Below are 23,631 nucleotides of genomic sequence, written 5' to 3' on the forward strand. Positions count from 1 at the left end.
TGGTTGTAGCTTTATCAGCGGCTCTGGATTGTGTCTGTTGTAATGGATACGTCAGGCGTCCATTGTTCTTAGGATAGATGTTTCGGGGGTTGTCGGTATTCTCATCCTAGGTTTACATCATTTCTAGCTGCAGTCTAGTAATTATATTTAAGATTTTCTCTTATTCTGTAGGGATCGTTTAAAACTCTAAACAGATCATGAAAAAGGCAGTTTTTTAAAAAACGTTTAGAATATTTTCAATTCACTAAGTACAACACACAAAATCACAGAGTGACTTTTTCACCAAACCTAATCAGTGTTTAATCTAGAAATTCATTTCATATAAAGGCCTTTCACAATGCTCACAATAATTGTCATATAATCGTCTTCTCATTTGTTTAAATACATTTGACTATCACTTAATCTAACTGTGCTTAATGGTTAATCACTTAATTGTTTGATGAATCTATAGATTGTAAACTGGTTTGTATACTACAGAAATACGGATTTTGAGTTCTGCAGAAATAAAAAGTGTTTGTAAAGTATAAACATCTAAATTACATATATGATACAAGATAACCATACATAATGACTACTCAATATTACTTATTGATTTCACATAGTGGTAACCACAATTGGTCACCATATAAAAGAGTGTGTGTGAACTTTGCATATTCTTTCAACATGGAACAGGATAGACATTAAGGGAGAGGAAGATATAAAAAATATTGTAGACAAGGGGCCCGTCAGAAAGGTGGGCATGGGCCCCCGTCAAAGAGGTGGGTATGGGCCCCATCAAAGAGGTGGGCATGGGCCCCATAAAAGAGGTCAAAGATGTGGGCATGGGCCCCATTAGAGAGGTCAAAGACGCGGGCATGGGCCCCATCAAAGAGGTCAAAGAGGTGGGCATGGGCCCCGTCAAAGAGGTGGGTATGGGCCCCATCAAAGAGGTGGGCATGGGCCCCATTAAAGAGGTCAAAGAGGTGGGTATGGGCCCCATAAAAGAGGTCAAAGATGTGGGCATGGGCCCCATCAAAGAGGTGGGCATGGGCCCCGTCAAAGAGGTCAAAGAGGTGGGTATGGGCCCCATCAAAGAGGTCAAAGATGTGGGCATGGGCCCCATTAAAGAGGTCAAAGACGTGGGTATGGGCCCCATCAAAGAGGTCAAAGACGTGGGCATGGGCCCGTCAAAGACGTGGGCATGGGCCCCTTTAAAGAGGTCAAAGAGGTGGGTATGAGCCCCATTAGAGAGGTCAAAGACATGGGCATGGGCCCCATTAAAGAGGTCAAAGACGTGGGTATGAGCCCCATTAAAGAGGTCAAAGACGTGGGTATGAGCCCTGTCAAAGAGGTCAAAGATGTGGGCATGGGCCCCGTCAAAGAGGTCAAAGATGTGGGCATGGGCCCCATTAAAGAGGTCAAAGAGGTGGGTATGAGCCCCATTAAAGAGGTCAAAGAGGTGGGTATGAGCCCCATTAAAGAGGTCAAAGAGGTGGGTATGAGCCCTGTCAAAGAGGTCAAAGACATGGGCATGGGCCCCATCAGAGAGGCAGGTATGAGCCCCATGAAAGAGGTCAAAGACGTGGGTATGAGCCCTGTCAAAGAGGTCAAAGAGGTGGGCATGGGCCCCATCAAAGAGGTGGACATTAGAAAGAGGGAGGCAGATGGTAGGGAACTGATACTCTGAATGATCAGCTATGAAAAGACCACTGACATTTACTCCTGAAGTGCTGACCAGTTGCACCCTCTACAACCACTGCGATTATTATTATTTGACCCTGCTGGTCATCTATGAACATTTGAACATCTTGGCCATGTTCTGTTATGATCTCCACCCGACACAGCCAGAAGAGGACTGGCCACCCGTCATAGCCTGGTTCCTCTCTAGGTTTCTTCCTAGGTTCCGGCCTTTCTAGGGAGTTTTTCCTAGCCACTGTGCTTCTACACCTGCATTGCTTGCTGTTTGGGGTTTTAGGCTAGGTTTCTGTACAGTACTTTGTGACATCAGCTGATGTAAGAAGGGTTTTATAAATACATTTGATTGATTGATTGAGTGTTGTGTCTAATGAAGTCCGGGCCATTGTTGTTGACCATGTGGTAAACAGAGGCCTTACCATGGCAGAGGCTGCCCGACTAGTTCATTCCAATCTGAAAAGATCAACTGTCAATTACATCATAAAAACATTTTGCCAAAAGAAACGGTACGTCTGCAGGATATGCACTAGGCTTTACCATTACATTTACAGTAAATTACATATTGTAATGCATGTAAGTTCAGAAAACATGTAACAGTACTCTTACAGTGTGATGCATTGACAGTACACTCTGTTGTACCCTCAAAATGGACAGAAAACCCCATGGTGGTGGCCGTGGCTGTGTGCTGACCGACGAGCAGGAGAGGGCCGTGGTGGAAATGATGAGAGCCAGAAATTACATATGGCTGTCAAAAAGTAAAGCAGGCCATTGAGGAGAACAATGACACCTTTGCCAATGTGGCATCCATCAGCCTACCAACAATCGCCCGCCTTATGAAGGGGCACCAGGTGTCCCTGCGTGTCCATTTCACTTTTGATTATACATCAGATAGATATTCTGAAAATTATAGACTTTCTGTCAATGTTGTTGGGTAATGTAAGTGTATTGCCTAATGTGAAAAATGTGTAATCTACTGTAATTTACTGTACTCTAGCATATTACTTTCAGAACTTCTAAGGGCGAAACACATATCCTGCATTGTTTGCTCTTGGATTGTTGGATTAACTGATAGTTAAAATGACTAAATTGAAAAGATATCATGTTGTGTTTTGGTGATGATTGATCAAGACAAAGGAGATGATTGTGGACTACAGGAAAAGAGGATCGAGCACGCCCCCATTCTCATAAACGGGGCTGCAGTGGAGCAGGCCGAGAGCTTCAAGTTCCTTGGTGTCCACATCACCAATAAACTAACATGGTCCAAGCACACCAAGACAGTCGTGAAGCGGGCACGACAAAACCTATTCCCCCTCAGGAGACTGAAAAGATTTGGCATGGGTCCTGAGATCCTCAAAAGGTTCTACAGACTGGTTGCATCACTGCCTGGTATGGCAACTGCTCAGCCTCCGACCGCAAGGCACTACAGAGGGTAGTGCGAACGGCCCAGTACATCACTGGGGCTAAGCTTCCTGCCATCCAGGACCTCTATACCAGGCGGTGTCAGAGGAAGGCCCTAAAAATTGTCAAAGACTCCAGCCACCCTAGTCATAGACTGTTCTCTCTGCTACCGCACGGCAAGCGGTACCGGAGCGCCAAGTCTAGGTCCAAGAGGCTTCTAAACAGCTTCTACCCCAAGCCATAAGACTCCTGCACATCTAGTCAAATTCACTAAGTGCCACACCAGTGCCAATCTCTGTTGTCATCTATGCATAGTCACTAACAACTCTACCTACATGTACATACTACCTCAACTAACCGGTGCCCCAGCACATTGACTCTGTACCGGCACCCCCCTGTACATATTGTTATTTTTTACTGCTGCTATTTAATTACTTGTTACTTGTTATATATCTTATTTTTATCTGTATTTTTTTTAAACTACACTGTCGGTTAGGGGCTCGTAAGTAAGCATTTCACTGTAAGGTCTACAATAAAATTTGATTTGATTATACCAATGTTCTCATTACATTTCACAATAAACGTATATTTTGAATCAATGGGTGTGTGGTAGAGATGTTTACAATCTAAATGCACAATGACAGGTTTTGAATGAAAGCCTGGGTGCGTTACAAGTGTAACCCGTTTGGAGTTTTGTGAAAATGTACCACGTACTTGTGAGAATAGTACCAAAGCAATTAAAACAAACTGTAGCGTTAGTGCGTGTGTGTGTGTGTGTGTGTGTGTGTTTGCGTGCGTAGGCGTGTGATGTTCATCAGCATTGAAACTGGCATTACTGTCTCAAGTTCACCTGACAGACAGACAAATGGACAGGCAGACAGACAGCATTAGCCCGTGGCTACGACAAGACAGACAATTATGAGAGATTGGGAATAGGAAGTTCTATCTGCAAAAAGATGATTCTGAGATAAAGTTCTGAACACTCATTGGTTTGAATGGTGTCAGTAATTTGCATATTTTGAAATGAACATGAATTGTGGTATTAATACAGGTAGAGAACGTTGAACAGAACAAGGCTATGTCAATAACTACATTTACACCTGACTGCAGATAGAACCCTATAGCCCCAAACTCTACAAACCGGTGCTACCAGCAAAGATGTGCTGTGGGACAGGTTTTTCCTCTTGGCTACAAGCACCAGTTTGCGATGTATAGGGGGAAACACCCATATGAGATGTCCTTTCCAGGCTCTAGGCTTCCCCAACATTGTGTAAATGAAGTGTATTTCTCCAATTACAGTACAGCTTCCACCATCGACATTGTGACGCACAGGTGTGAGAGAGAGAGACAGAGAAAGAAAGACAGAGAGAGGCTAGTGTGGCATCCTGTAGTAGGCTATGATATCCACACAATTTCCATGGTCTGGCTGCATCTGGTGGATTTGACTAAACAATTTGAAATTTGAATCTATTTACACATTACTACCTTTTTGTGGATACATTTTTGGTCCTTTTCCTGGACTTACACACAGGTATATTCAGTTCCTTCTTGAAATTGATTGATGTTGGTGCCAGATATATTTATGATTTTCTAAAACCCATTAACAACTGGCTTCTAGCTGTTTTCAAGAGATTGTTAAATACATTGTATAACTATTTGATTTGAATAACATTACCTCTAGAATTGCATAGTCAGAACTACCCAGACAGTTCTGATTATTCCACATTTAGCTCTATCGTCAGAGTTATACAGCTAGTAACTGCATGCTTTTCATGATCAGTAAACATCAGTTGATCATGTATTTTCAGATATACGTGATAGTAACCTATTCATTTGACATGAGCTACCTAGCTAAAGCAAACAACGTGTCATTTAGCATAGATTAGGTTGATGGAAAGAGATTGGCCATCACCACCACATTCAGAACACGGCTGCCAGGATCTTGATGAGAAACTGAATGGTGTTGTAATGTATTTGTTCGTCAACATCCTTTCTTGAATTGAAAAGTAATCCAAGAAGTAATCATTTAGATTTTCAAACGTATCTGTAATCTGATTACAATATGTTTTGCTGATAACATACCTGTTTAGAGTTACAGTTTGTAACTGATTACGGTTACATTTTGTAACTGATTACAGTTACAGTCCAGGCGAGATTCGTGTTGGGAGGGTCTTTCCAATTCGGCATTCTTGATGGGTGGCCAATATCTGGTGGGTTGAAGAGTTCCTCCTGGAGTGGCAGATGTGTGGTGGTGGAGTCTTTTAAAATCATTTTGTGGGTTTTTGAGAGTCTCCGGATACAATGCGTTCAGAAAGTATTCAGACCCTTTGACTTTTTCCACATTTTGTTACGTTACAGCCTTGTTATAAAATTGATTCAATAAAACAGTTCTCAATCTACACACAATACCCCCTAATGACAAAGCAAAACCAGGTTTTTAGAAATGTTTCAAAATGTATTAAAAGTAAAAAACAAAGTATTTTGATCAAAAATGTATTCAAAAAACGTATTTTTGAAGAAACGTAAAAGAAGGTGTAATTTTAGTGAATGATATGATAAATAGGACTGGAGTTATGTCACACATGCAGCTGACACAGACATATGGAAATGTCTGCTCTACCCAAATTACAAACAATTAATTGCAGCATTACCACAAAAATGGAAGAGGCCAGTAGAAGGGGAAAAAAGTAAGGAACTTGTATGTCGGCCCTGTATTAAAGAATATAAATGGTTAAATAAAAACATATACCAATTTAATTTAAGGACCAAAAAACTGACAGCTGTGCCATATAAATTGCTAAATAGTTGGGAAGAGATTTTTGATGTACCCATTCCATGGCACATGGTTTATGAATTGATATGCAAAACGCCGGATTCAACATTTCAAATGTATCAATTGAAATTACTATACAAAATTATTGCAACCAATAGAATGTTATATAAATGGGGGTTACAATCTTCCCAGCTCTGCAGATTCTGCTGTGAGGAGGCAGAGTCATTAGATCATTTATTTTGGTATTGTCCATATGTAGCTCGTTTTTGGTCACAGGTCCAGGAATGGCTGAAGAATTGCAACATTTGCCTAGAACTAACGCTACAGACAGCAATACTGGATGATTTGAAAAGCCATAGTATATCAATCAAAAATATAATAATTATTTTAGCAAAAAATTTTATTTTTAATTTACAATCTGTAGAAGCTATGAGAATAGGACGGTTCAATTCTTTTGTGAAGCATCATTGCACAGTTGAAAAACATATGGCAAGTAGAAATGGATGATGTTGAGAGACAGATGGGAGGGGTTGAATGGAGCTGAAGGGTGGGACTAATAACAAGACAACCAATGTAAAACAAAGGGCTTCTGTTAAATGTATATAGGTTCAGAACCTTTGTGAAATAGCACAGTTACAAATAGAAAACAAACTGGACGGACATCAGAAACAGAGGAAGGACGAAAAACAAACCAAATATAACTATTGTACAATAGATTGTGTCTGTAAAATGTGTATAAGAATAACCTGAAGGTAAAAACCGAAGTGTTTATTAGTTTACTCCAATTGGGGGATCGGTGGTAGGGTTTGCGGGGAATAATAATAAAGGTGTATTCTTACAAAGGTATGTATGTCTATAAAGGTATGTGCATGTATATATGTGTATACAGTATGTATGCATGCGTGTATGTATATGGATATATTTACCAAACAAATATATTTAAAAAATATATAATATATATATATATATATATATATATATATATAATAAATAAACATTTAAAAACTGAAAGTATTCAGACGCTTTACTCAGTACTTTGTTGAAGCACTTTTGGTAGCGAATACAGCATTAAGTCTTCTTGGGTATGACGCTACAAGCTTGGCACACCTGTATTTGGGGAGTTTCTCCCATTCTTCTCTGCAGATCCTCTCAAGCTCTGTCAGGTTGGATAGGGAGTGTCGCTGCACAGCTATTTTCAGGTCTCTCCAGAGATGTTCGATCAGGTTCAAGTCCGGGCTCTGGCTGGGCCACTCAAGGACATTCAGAGACTAGTCCCGAAGCCACAACAGCGTTGTCTTGGCTGTGTGCTTCGTCCCAGTCTGAGGTCCTGAGCACTCTGGAGTAGGTTTTCCTCAAGGATCTCTCTGTACTTTGCTCCGTTCATCTTTCCCTCGATCCTGACTAGTCTCCCAGTCCCTGTCTCTGAAAAACATACACACAGGATGATACTGCCACCACCATGCTTCACCGTAGGGATGGGGCCAGGTTTCCTCCAGACGTGACACTTGGCATTCAGGCCAAGGGTTCAATCTTGGTTTCACCAGACCAGAGAATCTTGTTTCTCATGGTCTGAGAGTGCTTTAGGTGCCTTTTGGCAAACTCCAAGCGGGCTGTCATGTGCATTTTACTGAGGAGTGGATTCCGTCTGGCCACTCTACCATAAAGGCCTGATTGGTGGAGTGCTGCAGAGATGGTTGTCCTTCTGGAAGGTACTCTGATCTCCACAGAGGAACTCTGGAGCTCTGTCAGAGTGACCATTGGGTTCTTGGTCACCTCCCTGACCAAGGACCTTCTCCACCGATTTCTCAGTTTGGCTGGGCGGCCATCTCTAGGAAGAGTCTTGGTTGTTGCAAACTTCTTCCATTTAAGAAAAATGATGGAGGCCACTGTGTTCTTGGGGACAATCAATGCTGGAGAAATGTTTTTTCCACACTGTCAACTGTGGGACCTTATATAGACAGGTGTGTTCATTTACAAATCATGTCCAATCAATTGAATTTACCACAGGTGGACTCCAATCAAGTTGTAGAAACATCTCAGGGATGATCAATGGAAACAGGATGCACCTGAGGTCATAGCAAAGGGCCTGAATATTTATGTAAATAAGGTATTTCGTTTTTTTTAAATTGTATGTACATTTAAATCATTTCTAAAAACCTGTTTTCAATTTGATTTGTCATTATGTGTAAGGGCGTTCGTCTGTAGGAGGAAGAGAAGCGGACCAAAGCGCAGCGTGGTGGTTATTCATGTTTTAATAAATCACTACACATGAACAAACTAACAAAAACAAGAAATGTGAAAACGCAAAACAGTCCTATCCTGTGACACCAAACACAGTGACAGGAACAATCACCCACAAACACACAGTGAAACCCAGGCTACCTAAGTATGATTCTCAATCAGAGACAACTAATGACACCTGCCTCTGATTGAGAACCATACTAGGCCGAAAACATAGAAATGCCCCAAAACATAGAAAAACAAACATAGACTGCCCACCCAACTCACGCCCTGACCATACTAAATAAATACAAAACAACAGAAATAGAGGTCAGAACGTGACAGTACCCCCCCCCAAAGGTGCGGACTCCGGCCGCAAAACCTTGACCTATAGGGGAGGGTCTGGGTGGGCGTCTGTCCGCGGTGGCGGCTCTGGCGCGGGACGCGGACCCCACTTCACCATTGTCTTAGTCCGCCTTATTGTCCGCCTCCCTGGCTTACTCACCATGACCACCCCTCTCAATGACCCCACTGGACAGAGGGGCTGCTCGGGACAGAGGGGCAGCTCGGGACAGAGGTGAAGCAGCTGCTCGGGACAGAGGTGAAGCAGCTGCTCGGGACAGAGGGACAACTGCTCGGGACAGAGGGGCGATAGCAGCTCGGGACAGAGGGGCGATAGCAGCTCGGGACAGAGGGGCGATAGCAGCTCGGGACAGAGGGGCGGCAGCTGCTCGGGACAGAGGGGCGACAGCTGCTCTGGACAGAGGGGCAGCTGCTCGGGCGGCCCCTGGCTGACTGACGGCACTGGCGGCCCCTGGCTTACTTGCGGCCCCTGGCTGACTGGCGGCACTGGCGGCCCCTGGCTTACTGGCGGCACTGGCGGCCCCTGGCTGACTGGCGGCACTGGCGGCCCCTGGCTGACTGGCGGCACTGGCGGCCCCTGGCTGACTGGCGGCACTGGCGGCCCCTGGCTGACTGGCGGCACTGGCGGCCCCTGGCTGACTGGCGGCACTGGCGGCTCCTGGCTGACTGGCGGCACTGGCGGCCCCTGGCTGACTGGCGGCCCTGGCGGCCCCTGGCCGACTGGCGGCACTGGCGGCCCCTGGCCGACGGGCGGCACTGGCGGCCCCTGGCCGACGGGCGGCACTGGCGGCCCCTGGCTGACGGGCGGCACTGGCGGCGCTGGGCAGACGGGCGGCGCTGGCGGCGCTGGGCAGACGGGCGGCGCTGGCGGCGCTGGGCAGACGGGAAGCTCAGCTGGCGCTGGGCAGACGGGAAGCTCAGCTGGCGCTGGGCAGACGGGAAGCTCAGCTGGCGCTGGGCAGACGGGAAGCTCAGCTGGCGCTGGGCAGACGGGAAGCTCAGCTGGCGCTGGGCAGACGGGAAGCTCAGCTGGCGCTGGGCAGACGGGAAGCTCAGCTGGCGCTGGGCAGACGGGAAGCTCCGGCAACGCTGGAGAAAAGGAAGGCCCTGGTAGCGCCGGAGAGGCGGGAGACTCCGGCAGCGGCGCCGGACAGGCGGGAGGCTCCGGCAGCGGCGCCGGACAGGCGGGAGGCTCCGGCAGCGGCGCCGGACAGGCGGGAGGCTCCGGCAGAGGCGCCGGACAGGCGGGAGGCTCCGGCAGAGGCGCCGGACAGGCGGGAGGCTCCGGCAGAGGCGCCGGACAGGCGGGAGGCTCCGGCAGAGGCGCCGGACAGGCGGGAGGCTCCGGCAGAGGCGCCGGACAGGCGGGAGGCTCCGGCAGCGGCGCCGGACAGGCGGGAGGCTCCGGCAGAGGCGCCGGACAGGCGGGAGGCTCCGGTCGCGCCGGACAGGCGGGAGGCTCTGTCAGCGGTGCCGGACAGGCGAGAGGTTCCGGCAGAGGCGCCGGACAGGTGGGAGGCTCCGGCAGCACTGGAGAGGAGGAAGCCCCTGTAAGGATGGGCCGGAGAGACAGCCTGGTACGGGGGGCTGCCACCGGAGGGCTGGTGCGTGGAGGTGGTGACGGATAGACCGGACCGTGAAGGCGTACTGGAGATCTTGAGGGCAGGGCTGGCACCAACCGCCCTGGCTGGATCTTCACCCTAGCCCGGCAGATGTGGGGAGCTGGGATGTAGCGCACTGGGCTAAGCACGCGTACTGGGGACACCGTGCGCACAACTGCATAACACGGTGCCTGACCAGCACCACGCCCGCCACAGTTAGCACTGCTAGGAGCACTGTAGTGCTGAGATGGCACAGGACGTGCAAGGCTAGGGAGATGCACAGGAGGCCTGGTGCGTGAGGCTGGCACAGTCTTCACCAGACCCCTCGCACGCACCTCAGGATGAGTATGGAGAGCTGACCCCGGTGCCATTAAATCCCTGACACGCTCCGTCGGGCGAATGTCGTGCCTCATGCACCAAACCAGCAAGTCCCTCATATCACTCTCCTCCAATTTCCCCATTAACTCCTTCACAGTCTCTGCTTCGCTCACCTCCAACACCAGCTCTGGTTCTGAGCTCCTCCTTGGCTCCTCACGATAAACGGGGGGAGTTGGCTCAGGTCTGACTCCTGACTCTGCCACACTCCCCCTGTGCCCCCCCCCAAGAAATTTTTGGGGGTGACTCTCGGGCTTCCGTCCGCGCCGCCGTGCTTGCTTCTCAGAATGCCGCCTCTCTGCTTTTGCTGCCTCCAGCTCGGCCTTGGGGCGGCAATATTCTCCTGGCTTAGCCCAGGGTCCTCTCCCGTCGAGGATTTCCTCCCATGTCCAGAATTCCTTACTACGTATCTCCTGCAGCCGCTGTTGCTTCTCCTGCTGCTCCTGCCTGTTGACACGCTGCTTGGTCCTGTTGTGGTGGGTGATTCTGTAAGGGCGTTCGTCTGTAGGAGGAAGAGAAGCGGACCAAAGCGCAGCGTGGTGGTTATTCATGTTTTAATAAATCACTACACATGAACAAACTAACAAAAACAAGAAATGTGAAAACGCAAAACAGTCCTATCCTGTGACACCAAACACAGTGACAGGAACAATCACCCACAAACACACAGTGAAACCCAGGCTACCTAAGTATGATTCTCAATCAGAGACAACTAATGACACCTGCCTCTGATTGAGAACCATACTAGGCCGAAAACATAGAAATGCCCCAAAACATAGAAAAACAAACATAGACTGCCCACCCAACTCACGCCCTGACCATACTAAATAAATACAAAACAACAGAAATAGAGGTCAGAACGTGACATTATGGGGTAGTGTTTAATTAACACATTCTTATTTTACCAGGTAAGTTGACTGAGAACACATTCTCATTTACAGCAACAACCTGGGGAATAGTTACAGGGGAGATGAATGAGCCAATTGTAAGCTGGGGATGATTAGGTGGCCATGATGGTATGAGGGACCGCTTGGGAATTTAGCCAGGACACCGGGGTTAACACGATAGGTGCCAAATGATCTTTAATGACCGCAGACACCCGTTTAATGTCAGGACACCCGTTTAACGTCAGGACACCCGTTTAACGTCAGGACACCCGTTTAACGTCAGGACACCCGTTTAACGTCAGGACACCCGTTTAACGTCAGGACACCCGTTTAACGTCCTATCCAAAAGACGGCACCCTGTGTGTGTGTGTGTGTGCGTGCGTGCGTGTGTGTGGCGTGTGTGTGTGTGTGTGTGTGTGTGCGTGCGTGGCGTGTGTGTGTGTGTGTGTGTGTGCGGTGTGTGTGTGTGTGCGTGGCGTGTGTGTGTGTACCTTGACTTTGCACCGTAACTCCCCTTGTGATTTTCCACATGTGAAATCATGTGTTTTTCTGTAAAGATCTGCTGCTGATAATGAGGGTGCTAATTCTGCTGGTGGCAGTGCTCCCTGTAGAGCCAGCTAGTTAGGAGATGAGGTGGTTCTAGGTTTGACTATGGTGGCAGTGCTCTCTGTAGAGCCAGCTAGTTAGGAGATGAGGTGGTTCTAGGTATGACTATGGTGGCAGTGCTCCCTGTAGAGCCAGCTAGTTTGGAGATGAGGTGGTTCTAGGTTTGACTATGGTGGCAGTGCTCTCTGTAGAGCCAGCTAGTTAGGAGATGAGGTGGTTCTAGGTATGACTATGGTGGCAGTGCTCTCTGTAGAGCCAGCTAGGAGATGAGGTGGTTCTAGGTTTGACTATGGTGGCAGTGCTCTCTGTAGAGCCAGCTAGTTAGGAGATGAGGTGGTTCTAGGTTTGACTATGGTGGCAGTGCTCTCTGTAGAGCCAGCTAGTTAGGAGATGAGGTGGTTCTAGGTTTGACTATGGTGGCAGTGCTCCCTGTAGAGCCAGCTAGTTAGAAGATGAGGTGGTTCTAGGTTTGACTATGGTGGCAGTGCTCTCTGTAGAGCCAGCTAGTTTGGAGATGAGGTGGTTCTAGGTTTGACTATGGTGGCAGTGCTCTCTGTAGAGCCAGCTAGTTAGGAGATGAGGTGGTTCTAGATTTGACTATGGTGGCAGTGCTCCCAGTAGAGCCAGCTAGTTTGGAGATGAGGTGGTTCTAGGTTTGACAATGGTGGCAGTGCTCCCTGTAGAGCCAGCTAGTTAGGAGATGAGGTGGTTCTAGGTTTGACTATGGAGGCAGTGCTCTCTGTAGAGCCAGCTAGTTAGGAGATGAGGTGGTTCTAGGTTTGACTATGGTGGCAGTGCTCCCTGTAGAGCCAGCTAGTTAGAAGATGAGGTGGTTCTAGGTTTGACTATGGTGGCAGTGCTCTCTGTAGAGCCAGCTTGTTTGGAGATGAGGTGGTTCTAGGTTTGACTATGGTGGCAGTGCTCCCAGTAGAGCCAGCTAGTTTGGAGATGAGGTGGTTCTAGGTTTGACAATGGTGGCAGTGCTCCCTGTAGAGCCAGCTAGTTTGGAGATGAGGTGGTTCTAGGTTTGACAATGGTGGCAGTGCTCCCTGTAGAGCCAGCTAGTTAGGAGATGAGGTGGTTCTAGGTTTGACTATGGAGGCAGTGCTCTCTGTAGAGCCAGCTAGTTAGGAGATGAGGTGGTTCTAGGTTTGACTATGGTGGCAGTGCTCTCTGTAGAGCCAGCTAGTTAGGAGATGAGGTGGTTCTAGGTTTGACTATGGTGGCAGTGCTCTCTGTAGAGCCAGCTAGTTAGGAGATGAGGTGGTTCTAGGTTTGACCATGGTGGCAGTGCTCTCTGTAGAGCCAGCTAGTTAGGAGATGAGGTGGTTCTAGGTTTGACCATGGTAGCAGTGCTCCCAGTAGAGCCAGCTAGTTTGGAGATGAGGTTGTTCCAGGTTTTCACAGCCGATGAAGCCCTGTCTCCTGCAGAGTGTCAGTCAGTGTCTGTAGCCTTGGTGACTGTTGACATGTGGGAAATACATATTTGATCTGTACTGTATTAAGTTCAGCAGGCTGCTACAATGGAATATTGGAATGGAATAGGCCTACCAAAAAAGTGCAAACTCTAATATACACTAATTCAAGCACAGATTGACATATGGGTAGGGAGAATATGAATAGGATAGGATAGAATATGAATTGGATAGAATATGAATAGGATAGGATAGAATATGAATAGGATAGGATAGAATATGAATAGGATAGGATAGAATATGAATAGGATAGGATAGAATATGAATAGGATAGGATAGAATATGAATAGGATAGAATATGAATAGGATAGGATAGGATAGAATATGAATTGGATAGGATAGAATATGAATAGGATAGAATATGAATAGGATAGGATAGGATAGAATATGAATTGGATAAAATAGAATATGAATAGGATAGGATAGAATATGAATTGGATAGGATAGAATATGAATAGGATAGAATATGAATAGGATAGGATATAATATGAATTGGATAAAATAGAATATGAATAGGATAGGATAGAATATGAATAGGATAGGATAGAATATGAATAGGATAGGATAGAATATGAATAGGATAGGATAGAATATGAATAGGATAGGATAGAATATGATAGGATAGAATATGAATAGGATAGGATAGAATATGAATAGGATAGAATATGAATAGGATAGGATAGAATATGAATAGGATAGGATAGAATAGGATAGGATAGGATAGGATAGAATATGAATAGGATAGGATAGAATATGAATAGGATAGGATAGAATATGAATAGGATAGGATAGAATAGGATAGGATAGAATATGAATAGGATAGGATAGAATATGAATAGGATAGGATAGAATAGGATAGGATAGAATATGAATAGGATAGGATAGAACATGAATTGGATGAAGTAACCGGCAGGTAGCTAGTGCACGCAGGGTGAGTGGCAGAGGGGCGGGGAATCTTTTTTCAAGATTCCTTCGTTTCTGATAAATTATGTACTTTGACGGACAATTCGTTGCATTTAAATTACAAGAGAGAAAAGAGGCAGACAATTATATACAAAATAATTAGTCAAAAAAAACTGCTACCAAGAAAAAGCACACTTTTTTCATAGGAGGGAAAAAGTGCAGGTGCCCCAGCACCTCTATGGCTCTATCTGTGCACCCGCGTGTGTGTAGTAAGCACAGAGACGGAAGAGGAAGAGAGACATCCCACACCCTCATCAGTCAACTAAGCAGACCAGACCTAGCTGCTTATGCATTGGTGCCTATGCAAGAGCCACCCCATTAATTAAGCAGACCGGAATGGACAATGTGTTTTATATGATAAACAGCCTAAGTGGGACATCTTCATTTATCGACCATCTTTGGTAAGAGTACCTGGTCGTTGATCTCATCAGGTATCTTGCTGAGGATGTGTTTCAAAGCTCTGGCTTTCTCATTTAGGTCCTGAAACTCCTGCTCTGGCTTGTCCACTAAGAACTCTATACACACACCACAACAATAACTGCAATCAACCACGGCACACACCTGTCACTTCCCCTCAAGGCAGTGGTTGATTTATTTTATTTGACAGTTTAAGAAATACATACACACAGCACAAAACTAGAAAGAGATATTACAAAGCCAATGTCTTACTTCCTTTCCTACGTTCCTAGGAAACTATGCAGTATTTTGTTTTTTTATGTGTTATTTCTTACAATGTTACCCAAGGAAATCTTAGGTTTTATTACATACAGTCAGGAGGAACTATTGGATATAAGAGCAATGTCAACTCACTAACATTACGACCAGGAATACGACTTTCCTAAAGCGTATCCTCTGTTTGACCCACCACCCAGGACAATGGATCGGATCCCAGCCGGCAACCCAAAACAACAGCGCCGTAGACGGGGCAGACGGAGTGGTCTTCTGGTCAGGCTCCGTAGACGGGCACATCGCGCACCGCTGCCGAGTATACTACTCGCCAATGTCCAGTCTCTTGACAACAAGGTAGACAAAATACGAGAAACTGTTGCCTTCCAGAGAGACATCAGAGACTGTAACATTCTTTGTTTCACGGAAACATGGCTCACTCGAGACACGATGCCAGAGTCGGTACAGCCACCTGGTTTCTTCACGCATTGCGCCGACAGAAACAAGCATCTCTCTGGTAAAAAGAAGAGCGGTGGTGTAGGCCTTATGATTAACGAGACGTGGTGTGATCATAACAACATAAAGGAACTCAAGTCCTTTTGTTCACCTGACTTAGAATTCCTCACAATCAAATGCCGACCACATTATCTACCAAGAGAATTCTCTTCGATCATAATCACAGTCGTGTATATTACCCCCCAAGCAGACACATCGACGGCCCTGAAAGAACTTCATTCGACTCTATGTAAACTGGAAACCACATATTCTGAGGCTGCATTTATTGTAGATGGGGATTTTAACAAGGCTAATCTGAAATCAAGGCTCTCTAAATTCTATCAGCATATCGATTGCACAATCCGGGCTTGCAAAACCCTGGATCATTGTTATTCTATCTTCTGCGATGCATATAAGACCCTCCCCCGCCCTCCTTTTCGAAAAGCTGATCACGACTCCATTTTGTTGCTCCCAGCCTATAGACAGAGACTAAAACATGAAGCATCCGCGCTCAGGGTCGTTCAACGCTGGTCCGACCAATCGGATTCCACGCTTCAAGATTGCTTCGATCACGTAGACTGGAATATGTTACGCATAACGTCGACCAGAAACCGTGGATTGATGGCAGCATTCGTGCAAAACTGAAAGCTCAAACCACTGCTTTTAACCAGGGCAAGGTGACCAGAAACATAACCGAATACAAACAGTGTAGCTATTCCCTCCGCAAGGCAATCAAACAAGCTAAGCGTCAGTATAGAGACAAAGTTGAGTCGCAATTCAACGGCTCAGACACGAGAGGTATGTGGCAGGGTCTATAGTCAATCACGGAATACAAAAGAAAAAACAGCCCCGTCACGGACCACGATGTCTTGCTCCCAGACAGACTAAACAACTTCTTTGCTCGCTTTGAGGACAATACAGTGCCACTGACACGGCCCGCTACCAAAACCTGCGGGCTCTCCTTCACTGCAGCCAATGTGAGTAAAACATTTAAACGTGTTAACCCTCGCAAGGCTGCAGGCCCAGACGGCATCCCCGGCCACGTCCTGAGAGCATGCGCAGACCAGCTGGCTGAGGTGTTTACGGACATATTCAATCAATCCCTATCCCAGTCTGCTGTTCCCACATGCTTCAAGAGGGCCACCACTGTTCCTGTTCCCAAGAAAGCTAAGGTAACTGAGCTAAATGACTACCGCCCGGTAGCACTCACTTCCGTCATCATGAAGAGCTTTGAGAGACTAGTCAAGGACCATATCACCTCCACCCTATCTGACACCCTAGACCCACTCCAATTTGCTTACCGCCCCAATAGGTCCACAGACGACGCAATCGCAATCACACTGCACACTGCCCTAACCCATCTGGACAAGAGGAATATCTATGTAAGTATGCTGTTCATCGATTACAGCTCAGCATTTAACACCATAGTACCCTCCAAACTCGTCATTAAGCTCGAGACCCTGGGTCTCGACCCCGCCCTGTGCAACTGGGTCCTGGACTTTCTGACGGGCCGCCGCCAGGTGGTGAGGGTAGGTAACAACATCTCCACCCCGCTGATCCTCAATACTGGGGCCCCACAAGGGTGCGTTCTCAGCCCTCTCCTGTACTCCCTGTTCACCCATGACTGTGTGGCCATGCACGCCTCCAACTCAATCATCAAGTTTGCAGACGATACTACAGTGGTAGGCTTGATTACCAACAACGACAAGACGGCCTACAGGGAGGAGGTGATGGCCCTCGGAGTGTGGTGTCAGGAAAATAACCTCACACTCAATGTCAACAAAACAAAGGAGATGGAGAAGGACTTCAGGAAACAGCAGAGGGAACAGCCCCCTATCCACATTGACAGGACAGCAGTGGAGAGGGTGGAAAGTTTTAAGTTCCTTGGCGTACACATCACAGACAAACTGAAATGGTCCACCCACACAGACAGCGTGGCGAAGAAGGAGCAGCAGCGCCTCTTCAAACTCAGGAGGCTGAAGAAATTCGTCTCGTCACCAAAAACACTCACAAACTTTTACAGTTGCACAATCGAGAGCATCTTGTCGTGCTGTATCACCTCCTGGTACGGCAACTGCTCCGCCCATAACCGTAAGGCTCTCCAGAGGGTAGTGAGGTCTGCACAACGCATCACCGGAGGCAAACTAGCTGCGCTCCAGGACACCTACACCCCCCGATGTCACAGGAAGGCCAAAAAGATCAGCAAGGACAACAACCACCCGAGCCACTGCCTGTTCACCGCGCTATCATCCAGAAGGCGAGGTCAGTACAGGTGCATCAAAGCGGGGACCGAGAGACTGAAAAACTCAAGGCCATCAGACTGTTAAACAGCCATCACTAACATTGAGTGGCTGCTGCCAACATACTGACTCAACTCTAGCCACTTAAATAATGGAAAAATTGATGTAATAAATGTATCACTAGCCACTTTAAACAATGCCACATAATACAATGTTTACATACCCTACATTACTCATCTCATATGTATATACTGTACTCTATACCATCTACTGCATCTTTCCTATGCCGTTCGGCCACCACTTATATAGTCGTATTCATTCCTTTACACTTGTGTGTATGAGGTAGTTGTTGTGAAATTGTTAGGTTAGATTACTTGTTAGATATTACTGCATGGTTGGAACTAGAAGCACAAGCATTTCGCTACACTCGCATTGACATCTGCTAACCATGTGTATGTGACAAATAAAATTAGATTTGATTTGATTTATTTCCATTGTGTCCCTTGCTGTCGTTTCCATTCTGGTCCATGTGGATTTGATATGTTTTTCATGTCATACGTGCTTCCCTGCTGCAAAGCCACTATTGCCCTCTCTGGGACAAATAATGCTGAAAGTTGAAAGTTGAACTTGAGGCCTATTGACTGTCATTAGATACAGTATTTTGCATGTCATGCATGTCTTCATCTCACTCTAAGGATCAGAGGCTGCGTTTAAACAGGCAGCCCAATTCTGATCTTTTGCCCAATTATGGGCAAAAGAGCTGATCTGATTGGTCGAAAGACCAATTTGTGGCAAAAAACTATCAGAATTGGGCTGCATGTGTAAACGTAGCCAGGGATCAAGTGCGACTACATGATTAACTTTCCCTTCTCTTCAAAGGTCACCTCATTCTTCACCTTCTATAAACTACCTTCCTATATCTGGCTCATGATGGTGAAGAGGCGTGCGCTACCTTTACTGATAGCTTCTGCTCTGGCAGTCGTGGTCTACGTCATCTTCACATTGCCCAGGTACCGTGTAGCCTCTGCCGTACAATCAAGAAACTTAATAAAAGTGTCAAAAGGAAAAAATCTGTCCATGATTCCGCAGATCACAGCCAGGCAACCTCCAGGACCTCCAGCACCTCTATCTGCACCACATCTCTGACCAGTCCATCACGCCTGTCAACGACACCAAACACTTCATGGTGGGGGCCTACAAGGAACATCGTTTGGAGGGAAGCTCCGTACGCATCATCAGTATCTTCAGACGAGACTCTGTCCAGCCTCTGTACTGTGTGTTCTACTGTGGGACTCACTGGGCTAATGGAATGAAGGCTGAAGTCCAGATGCACTCTGATCACTTTGGTACCTGCTATTTGGTTTTAGCCCTGCACTGACACACCCGAATCAAAGAAATAAGGGGCTTGGTGATTCTCTGATTAGTTTGTGGATTTACATTTATGTGACTCTGTTCTGTATTGGGATGAAGGTTTCCGCTTCGTGACGACCGACGTCCTTTGTCCGAATGTTCCCGACTGTAACCCGTCGCACGTGACCCTCGCCACACAAGCTGACACCAAGCTCGCTCAGAACCAATCCTTCCTCCGCATCCAGAACCTTGTGAAAAGGGAGGAAGAGAAGTTTCAGTTCAACTTCACTGTCTGTTGGTCCAATTTATTTGGCGATTATAACAACGTGCTTCAGGTCACCCAGACTCTGGAGATGTACAAGTGGGTATTGAGTGATGGATTGATTGATTAAATGGTTGATTGATTGATTAAATGGTTGATTGATTGATTAAATGGTTGATTGATTGATTAAATGGTAGATTGATTGATTGCTATGTTGCAGGCTGTTGGGAGTGCAGCATGTTGTGGTGTATAACACCAGCTCTGGATCAGACCTGGATAGACTGCTACAGAGTTACACACAGGACGGCTTTGTGGAGGTAAGAATTAACTGATTGGATGGATGGATACATGGATAGATACATAAATAGATAGCAGTGAAGGCTGCTGAGGGGAGAACGGCTCATAATAATGGCCGGAACGGAGCAAATGGAATGGCATCAAACACCTGGAAACCATGTGTTTGATGTATTTGATACAATTCCACCTATTCCGCTCCAGTCATTACCACGAGCCCGTTCTCCCAAATTAACTGCCGGATTGATTGACTGCAGGTGGTGCCCTGGCCGATCGGCAAATACATGAACCCGTCCCGTGGGTGGCAGCCCAGTGAACATGGAGGGGACATCCACTACTATGGCCAGTTGACCACTCTGAATGACTGTGTCTACAGACAAATGTATCAGTCACGCTATGTACTGCTGAACGACATCGATGAGATTATAGCTCCATACCAGCATCAAACCCTGCCCCAGATGATGGATGTACTTCAGAGGCAAAACCCAAAGGTAGGGGGAGGACTCAGGGAAGTACTATGTATGTGTGTTAATTATGATCATTATGTGTGTAGTATGCATATGTTAGGCTGTTTACACAGGCATCCCGATTCAGATTTTCTTGCCAATTATTTGGCATATCGGACACCTGATATTTTCCCCAATGTGTAAACAGCAATTACTGATCTTTGGTGTTTTTGTTTTTTTGACCAATCATATCTGATCTTCTTGACACTTTTTAGAACTGAAAAGACCAATTATTGAAAAAAGATCAGAATTGGGCTGCTCGTGTAAACGCAGCAATGGACTCTTGTCTTTTGACTTCTGATTCCACATTCGTATGTGGTTCTCATCCTCAGTCTGGATGCTCAGATCAGAATTGTTGTTCTTGCACATGACCTGCCGTTACCAAGATAACCACCCCAACATTGACAGGAAATGAATGAGCATTGAGTTTGCGTGTGAATGTGCGAATCTGATATGGGTCAAAATACAATAAAGGTGTGGACAGTGAGAAAGATGTATCAGATATGAAGGAAAAAAAATCTGAATTCCTTCTCTCTCTTTCGCCTTCTCTCACTCAACCCTCCGTCTCCCCAGGCCGAAGTGTTCCTCATAGAGAACCACATCTTTCCTAAGTCCCAGTTTGAGCCCAGTGGAAGGTTTGAATTGCCCCGCTGGAGAAATGTTCCAGGGATCAACATCATGGCGCACATCTACAGAGAGGAGCCAGACTATCGCATCTCCCACCCCTCCAAGATGATAGTACGGCCCAGGTTAGAATCTCCTACCTCTCCAAGAAGATAGTACGTCCCAGGTTAGAACCCACCACCCCCCCAAGATGATAGTATGGCCCAGAGTAGTATACTAAGAAGCTAGCTAGATATACTCAGGGTTTTCTAAAGCTAGTCAGCTTCAGTTAGGTTCACATTCCAGCTCAGGCTTCATCCCTATTACGACAGTGGATATTGCTTGTCCTCCTGCTTCTCACTCTAGCAGACTTAGAACTGCGCATGCATGTCGCACGTGGCTAGTCGAACTCTGAACTTTTCATTGAGACAATGCCGAAACATAAATCCATGGGCGAGTCAGCGCTACATTACATTTTTAACCAAATCAACATGAAATAAAAGCTATCTGGCAAATTCTGCAGGTTATGGTGTGAAAAGGGTCATAAGAAGTATTTTATGATGTATCGTTCATGCCGTCTTAGGTGTGCTTATTAATGCACAAGCACCTTTTCTCCACACTCTTATAGATAAAATAATGATATAAAGTCATACAAAAGTTAAACTCTGCATGAAGTTTCAAATGCATCCTGTCATTACTAAATGTGTATTTAATATTACAACAACAAAGAATTACAGAGAAAAAACATTTGATTCATATTTAGTCAGTGGTCCTTCTCAAATGAAAGGGATGATGGGAACCTGATCTCAATCTCAACTCACGGCTCAGATATTTCCTTCAGGATGAGTAGAGTTAGCCCTGATTTAGCCTGCCCAGAAATGTACCTGGCTAAAAGGTGAGCCACATTTGTGTAAGTGGTTATCGCAAGTTGAACTCAGAGTTCGTAGTATAGGGCTCTGGTTAGAACATACCACCCCTACAAGATGAAAGTAAGACCCAGGAGGATAGAATAGAGCAGACGTCGGTCCACTCTGTCTAACAACCCTTCTGTGTCTCTGACCCCAGGGCAGTGGAGCAGACGTCGGTCCACTCTGTCTAACAACCCTTCTGTGTCTCTGACCCCAGGGCAGTGGAGCAGACATCGGTCCACTCTGTGCTGCGTAACTTCGGGCAGACAGTGAAGGTTCTTCCTAACGTGTGTCATATCATCCATGTCAGAGTTCCCCTACAAGGAGGACTGACCAAGGAGGAGCTGCATGAAGACAAGAGAGTCTGGGACTACGAGAGACAACTGGTGCCTAATGTAGATAAAGCACTGGAGCAAGCAGGACTACTAATCGAAGGAAGGAAGGAGTAGTCAGAGATGGAAGAGGAAGCGTGACATCCACTCACAATTTATATATATATATATATATATATATATACACAATCAATGAACTCAGCAGACAAGACCTAGCTGCTATCGCATTGGTGCCTACGGGACTAATGTCCCCGATTGCAGTTTAGACTACCAAAATCCAGCAATGGCTGATGAGTTGGACTATTTACCTGGAGATAACTCTGCAGATAGCACTGTTCAGTGATTTAAAAAGTCCTAGTCAATCAATGAATAATATAATAAAACTTCTAGCAAAATGTTTATCTTTCATTTACAATCTGTAGAAACTATGAGAAAAGAACGGTTCATAACTTTTGTAAAATATCACAGCACAGTTGAAAAATATATGGCAAGTAGAAATCCAATATGGATGGTGTTAAGAGATAGATGGGAGGGGTTGAGTGGAGCTGAAGGGTGGGACTAATAACAACAACAAGATAACTAATGTAAAATATACTGTGTCTGTAAAATGTATATAGGTTAAGAACTTTTGTGGAACAGAGTTAAAAAATATATATGGCAAATAGAAATCCAACAGGATGGTTTTCAGAACTACAGTTGAAGTCGGAAGTTTACATACACCTCAGCCAAATACATTTAAACTCTGTTTTTCACAATTCCTGACATTTAATCCTGGTAAAAAGTATAGTTTTAGGTCAGTTAGGATCACCACCTTATTTTAAGAATGAAATGTCAGAATACGAGTAGAGTGATTTATTTAAGCTTTTATTTCTTTCATCACACTCCCAGTGGGTCAGAAGTTTACTTAAACTCAATTAGTATTTGGTTGCATTGCCTTTAAATTGTTTAACTTGGGTCAAACGTTTCAGGTAGCTTCCCACCAGCTTCCCACAATAAGTTGGGTGAATTGTGGCCCATTCCTCCTGACAGTGCTGGTATAACTGAGTCAGGTTTGTATGCCTCCTTGCTCGCAAACACTTTTTCAATTCTGCCCACACATTTTCTATATGCTTGAGGTCAGGGCTTTGTGATGGCCACTCCAATACCTTGACTTTGTTGTCCTTAAGCGATTTTGCCACAACTTTGGAAGTATGCTTGGGGTCATTGTCCATTTGGAAGACCCATTTGCAACCAAGCTTTAACTTCCTGATTGATGTCTTAATATGTTGCTTCAATATATCCACATCATTTTCCATCCTCATGATGCCATTTCTTTTATGAAGTGCACCAGTCCCTCCTGCAACAAAGCACCCCCAGAACATGATGCTGCCACCCCCGTGCTTCACGGTTGGGATGGTGTTTTTCGGCTTGCAAGCTTCCCCCTGGTTCCTCCAAACATAACGATGGTTATTATGACCAAACAGTTCTATTTTTGTTTCATCAGACCAGAGGACATTTTTCCAAAAAGTAGGATCTTTGGCCCCATGTGCAGTTGCAAAACGTAGTCTGTCTTTTTTATGGCGGTTTTGGAGCAGTGGCTTCTTCCTTGCTGAGCGGCCTTTCAGGTTATGTCGATATAGGACTCGTTTACTGTGGATATA

The 23,631-nt window shown here is 45.9% G+C and overlaps 2 protein-coding genes across 6 annotated transcripts in view; one reads left to right on the plus strand and one right to left on the minus strand.

The window, feature by feature from the left end:
* Window positions 1–3,959: 3,959 nt before the first annotated feature.
* The window catches only part of LOC149982302 (uncharacterized), a 58,642-nt gene continuing 38,970 nt past the window's right edge, over window positions 3,960–23,631 (minus strand). Inside the window, exons 2-3 of the mRNA XM_090242193.1 lie at window positions 9,731–10,906; window positions 3,960–3,970 (exon numbers count right to left, since the gene is read on the minus strand). Of these exons, the coding sequence (XP_090098319.1) occupies window positions 3,960–3,970; window positions 9,731–10,906 (1,187 nt within the window). The remainder of the gene's footprint in view (window positions 3,971–9,730; window positions 10,907–23,631) is intronic.
* On the plus strand, window positions 4,357–22,386 carry LOC110528882 (uncharacterized). Of its 5 annotated transcripts, XM_090240266.1 has the most exons (9): window positions 4,413–4,603; window positions 7,853–7,952; window positions 18,616–18,746; window positions 18,826–19,082; window positions 19,207–19,447; window positions 19,569–19,665; window positions 19,900–20,133; window positions 20,722–20,897; window positions 21,877–22,386. In XM_090240266.1, the coding sequence occupies exons 3-9, from the start codon at window positions 18,664–18,666 to the stop codon at window positions 22,106–22,108; spliced, it is 1,320 nt and encodes a 439-aa protein (XP_090096392.1). In that variant the 5' UTR covers window positions 4,413–4,603; window positions 7,853–7,952; window positions 18,616–18,663; the 3' UTR covers window positions 22,109–22,386. The 5 variants fall into 5 exon arrangements, with proteins under 5 accessions (XP_036838647.1, XP_036838649.1, XP_021466728.2 ...); XM_036982752.2 differs by lacking the exon at window positions 7,853–7,952 and having other exon boundaries at window positions 4,357–4,603; XM_036982754.2 differs by lacking the exon at window positions 7,853–7,952 and having other exon boundaries at window positions 4,357–4,603; window positions 21,970–22,186.

Source organism: Oncorhynchus mykiss, chromosome 7 (assembly GCF_057628025.1).
Source record: "Oncorhynchus mykiss isolate SJ-2025 chromosome 7, ASM5762802v1, whole genome shotgun sequence".
In the NCBI taxonomy this organism is placed as follows: domain Eukaryota; kingdom Metazoa; phylum Chordata; class Actinopteri; order Salmoniformes; family Salmonidae; genus Oncorhynchus; species Oncorhynchus mykiss.